The sequence below is a fragment of the Ochotona curzoniae genome, unplaced genomic scaffold (assembly GCF_017591425.1).
Source record: "Ochotona curzoniae isolate NIBS_2020 unplaced genomic scaffold, NIBS_Ocur_1.0 contig_894, whole genome shotgun sequence".
Taxonomy (NCBI): domain Eukaryota; kingdom Metazoa; phylum Chordata; class Mammalia; order Lagomorpha; family Ochotonidae; genus Ochotona; species Ochotona curzoniae.
Window position 1 is genome coordinate 29,317 of NW_024466603.1, and position 5,357 is coordinate 34,673.

At 37.9% G+C, this 5,357-nt stretch overlaps 1 protein-coding gene across 1 annotated transcript; it reads right to left on the reverse strand.

Annotated features, from left to right (window-relative positions):
- Window positions 1–445: 445 nt before the first annotated feature.
- Window positions 446–2,338, reverse strand: LOC121165517 (protein DEK-like). The gene is given in 3 exon segments (XM_040994159.1): window positions 446–1,872; window positions 1,874–1,947; window positions 1,950–2,338. Coding segments are annotated over 3 exon segments (1,260 nt in total). The 5' UTR covers window positions 2,155–2,338; the 3' UTR covers window positions 446–891.
- Between the last annotated feature and the right edge of the window lie 3,019 nt (window positions 2,339–5,357).

Genomic DNA, 5,357 nt, shown 5'->3' on the forward strand with positions numbered 1-5,357 from the left:
TATTAAAAATCGACTTTTACTAATAAACCAAATGTGCTTCTATGTAACCTCTTCCCAAAAAGTTTTGGAAATTTTGATGTTTTGATCTGTCCTTACCATTTCTGCAGTCTCAGCAGTGAAACTACAGACTGACCACTGGAAGGCAGGCCAGGAGAGCAAGGTCCTCAGTGCCTGGCCGCTGGGTGCCAGCTCCACTGCCCGCTCACACTGCTTCAACACTGACTGTTCATGGCTTACAACTAGAAAGATACCTACCCACATGAGTTTAAAAATTGATCTGCACAAAAGAAATTTAAAAAACTATATACAACAAATTGGTTTTTAAAGATACAAAAATAACTTCTGTCATGCTGACAATCTGACATTATATACATGCAGGAGAAGCTCTGATTTAGGCCCCTGGACAACGGTGGTTTCTGTTCTCCGATCCACACCATCAGTGAGCTCTCACTCTGACAGAAGAGACGTGTATTCAAAATTCAAAATAATTCATGTACTAAATACTGCAACAGTCTTTGTATAAATGCCAGTGAGAGTTCTATTTAGTTAAAAGAATGTCTTAAGCAAGCTAATGTTAACTGCACTAAAACCCACATCTAGCTATGACCTTATATAAAGAAATCAAAAATTTACAAAATACAACTATAAAAGCAGGGAACAATTACTGCCATGCACGAGTTTTTAACTAAAACCTGCATAGAAATGCAATTTAAAACGGCAAACTCAATTTTACGTGACACTCAAGACAGTAAAAGGTCAGCAGTTTAGTTGTGCCAACAATACTTAGCAAGGATTTAGAAAAGGAGTTACATTCTCTTTGCTGGTATAATGGTACAAATCAGATCTTCAGATGGATGGGAATACATCCGCTGCCTCTTCCTCTATCACATCTCAAGAGATTAGTTCTTTATCAGTTGTTTTTATGAAATCTTTTCTTTCGGTTAAGTCATAAGCAGGGTAACTTTCACACACCTCTTTACAGATTTGCTTCATCGTGACTTCCTCCAAGTCAGCGTTGGCCAACCATTTCTTTATTGTTTCCTTTAGCTCTTCATCTGTAGGTGGTTTCTGCAATTTTCTAATTAGAGGTTCTTCATCCGAACTATCCTCAGATTCGCTTTCTTTCTTGGAACTGTTCTGGTTCTTCTTGGTGGTGCTGCTATCTGCTTTCTTCACATTAGCACTTTTTACAGATTTTTTACTTTTAGCAGCAGCTTTCTGCTTAGGTTTTTCTTTTTTCGATGTCTTTTTTGGTGGCGCCTCTTCACTTTCTTTATCTTCATCCTCTGAAGACTCTTCCTTGCTTTTCTTTTCATCTTCATCACTACTCGACTCATCTGACAGAATCTCGGGGTGTTTGGTTCGTTTCGCTTTGCTTGCCGTTCCAGAACTGTTGCGTTCCTTTTTACTGCCTTTGCTAGGAGTCTTCTTAGCCTTTGGTAGTGGTTCGCCAGAAGGCTTTGGATGCATTAGGAAGTTGAAGATCCTCTTCACTAGCTCACTGTTCACACCCGATCTCTCCACATCAAGCACTTCGCAGATGCTCTTCAACACGGCACTTCTAAACTTTTTCAACATTTCTTCCTTCTTTTTATACTGGGTACTTCCTTTCTCAAACGGAAAGCCACTGAACTGACCCACATTCTTCTTTAATGAGGACACTGTGCCTGGTCTATTGTAAAGTAGTTTGCGAAGATTTCTAAGTTCATCAGTTTTCTTCTTACTCAGAAAGAAATGTATCCTTTCAATTTCACAAAGTTTCTGTCCCTTTCCCTGTGCAATGGTAAATGGCTCCCTCTGCAAGGAAGAGACTTGCATGGTCAACCTCTCTACTTTTGTCTTTTCCCTCTTGCCTTCCACGATGAGACTCTTCTTTCTCTTCCTCCTCATCCTCCTCCTCGTCCTCATCTTCCTCCTCCTCCTCCTCCTCGCTCTCCGCTTTCGGGCCGGCATGTCGGGCTCCTTCTCGGATGCGCTGGGCGGTGGTGTCCTCTTCCTCCGCAGTGGGGGCCGGCGAGGACATCTTGAGGACCTACGGGCGGGCACAGGCCGGGCGGCTCGGTCCCCTTCGCTCCCGCGAGCAGAGCCTGGCGGCCACCACCGTCCCCGCGCGACGTGGGGCAGCCGGGCGGGGAGCGGGCTGCAGCGCTCCATTGCAGGGGGACGACTTCTGGCCCGTCCGTCCGGAGAGACTCCCGAGCCGGGAAGCCGAGCGGCCTGCCGCGGGGCCTGGCTCTCTGAATCATTTTCAACCAACTCTCTTTATGAAGCGTTTCAATACTTACTCAAAAAAGCTATTTTAACTCCAACACAATAAAGCTATTGCTATGCATAATTATTTTTATACTAAGCATTGTCCTCATTTTCTTTATGGAACTTGTTTTATTTAATAGAAATTCTAAAAGTTTCTGCCACCACGTTGATAAATATGTTATCTAAACTTCAGGTAAAGTTACTAGCAACAATAAAACTTCTTAACTGATAAAAGAACCTAGAACTGTAAATGTGAAATGTTATTTTTCTTAAATATCTGTATCATTTTCTGAAAAACTAAAGGGACCACTCTTACTCACTAGGACCTGTTTGTTACTCCAATTTAAACACAATTGTAACACAACAAAAAAATGTGCAATTTTTCAAAATTAAGCATTCTTGGTAAATTTACAGCAGGTAACTCTTAAAAAAATCCAACTTTGAAATTCTTAGGACAGGATGATTAATAGGCTAAAATTGTGGATAAATTTTTCATAATCAAAATTATGCTAAATAATTTTATTCCTTGAATTGTCCACAAAGTTTATAATAAAGAAAATGCAAATTGTATGTAATCTCACAGCAGAGGGCACTGGTTGCTACACAATATCCGTGATTTCTTTACCTAGAGAACTCCAGTAATACACCTGGCTTAACAAAACACTACACAGCCTCAAAATAAATTATATAAAATCAGCAAACCTAGAATAATGTGCTAAGAAAATGATTTACAAAGTGTTCTTCTTTTTTAATTTTTCCTTTCATAGTCTTTTTCTTAGGTTCTATGTCCACCATTTTACCTACCACCCACCTGGAATGCAGGCATAGTAGGTGGTTCTTTGACAACTTCATGTTAATAGGTGGCACTGAGGATTGAACATTCGAATCAAAGCTAGCACAGCACATAGGAGGCTGGGTCCCTGAACACAGGATGAAAATCCTACCTACCTCGTAGTACTGCCTTTGTTCTTTCATATAAATTCCATCTAAGTTGGGTTAGTACCATTTGGATTTTCTGTTATGGTATAAACATAATCATAAATAGTATAGATCTGTTATCTTTTGATATATTCAATAAATATATCATAAACAGCATATACAAAAGTTCTAGTAATGGTGTCATGATTATTTTGAATAATCTAATATTTACCTAGCAATATCTCACTAAAATACATTTTACCTCTTTTTGTAAGGAATAACTGAGAAGAGGTAATGTCAGATGAAGTGATCACCATTTTATAGATGGTGAAATGGTTACAGATGCTACCTAACTTACTCAGGGTCCTAAAACAAGAGGGTAGAACATATCTGATTGGCTTCACATCCTTAAACTCAGATTGCATCTCTTTCTACTAACCACACTGTCACATGCAACAGATCCAATAGATCCCCTCACCCACAGTATTACATTTCTTAGAACATACAATGAGGTTTTTGGTCCATAACAAACATATTCCCTTATTCATTGTATTAATAATTTCAATTCAGTGAAAAAGCATTCGATTCACAGCTGCATGGCTGATCAGAAGTTGCTTCATTGAGTGGCCCAAAGTCATCATGAAATCCCTTTTAGACAACTTCAGGAACAAGCACCTGTCGCTGTGATCCAAAAGAAGTCAAAGAATTACAGCATGAATGTATGGAGACAATTCAATGCAGGGAAACAGCACTCTCTTGATTTTTACAGCCTATTGGAAATGTAGGTACTACTATACGGAAAGTGAGAGGAAAAAAAGCTGTTGGGATATTAAGTAACAGTGAGATTTGATTATAGTTATTTGCATAATTAACCATGTAGTATAAGCTTACAAACTTTTATTTTCATTTTACCCACATGAATAAACTATAACACATGGAAGCACGAGCTGTGCAGTTTATAAATCCATGTACTGATTAGTAAAACACTAATATTATCCTGTTATAGAACCTGTGACAACCAGCTGAACTCATTGTTTTTCTGTACATATTGAGAACCCAAGAAATCAAAAGTTACATAGAGTAATGCAGACCTACCATGATAACATGTATACATGAATCTTGAAAGAAATATAAAGAATTTATTGTACTAGATCAATCAAGGGTTGGGATTTAGATGAAGATTTATGTCGAGAAGACATACAGTCTTAACTTAGTCCCCAACTCTCTCTATGATCTTAGGTAGAAGACAACATCTTTAATTCTTGGTTTGGTTTCGTTTCCTGTCAAATGAGAATGACAAGATTGTCTCAACAAAAACATTGTTAAGTAGTAAAGGGAATAATATATGCAGGATAATAAGTGGAATAAGTGCTTTAAAAATACATTATCATTTTATAAGTAGATAATACTTAAAATTTTCTTTCCTGATTCCTCAAAATGTTTCTTCATGCCTTTTGAATCAATGAGGGTGTGAATTATTCCAAGATATTTCCAAATATAATTACTGTCATCAACTTGTTTCTATATGAACACAGAGTATACACACAAACATGCCCAAAGCATCTTGACCAAAAGTTATGCAGATTATTCTTATTTTTAAATATATCTGTTGATATATATGGTATACCAAAAACAGACTATATTCTTATCTTTTTTTTAAATCGACAAATTATTTGAGGCACAAGTAGGATGAAGTTCTTTACCTAAAATCCATCCTGTTGAATCATAATCTCCTGACGTGTAAGAAAGAATGATTTGGTATCATCAATAGCTTTAAAGATAAAGAAGAATGAGATCACATTCAGAATCCTAAGAGGAACAATTTCATCTTCCATCTGTCTGGATTTCAACAGAGCTAGAGAACATCATATCTGAGATCAGAAAATACAGAAAACATTCTCCATTCTTTGTTTATCAAATACAGAACTGTGTGTGCACTTTAGGGAGGAAACAAATGAAAACGTATAATGGCATGTAAAACACCCTTCATCAATGGTTAGAGTCTCACAAGGTGTGATGATACAACCTGACTGACACGTCATCTATTCCGTCAAGAGTCTCCAAGTACAGAAGCTATTTCCCGGATCCTCTCTTAAGTTTCTCACTGGTTCTCTTTCTAATGCCTTGCTCCCTACCTCTGCAAAACACAAGGATGTGGCTGTCTCCAAGAAGCACTTCACAACACA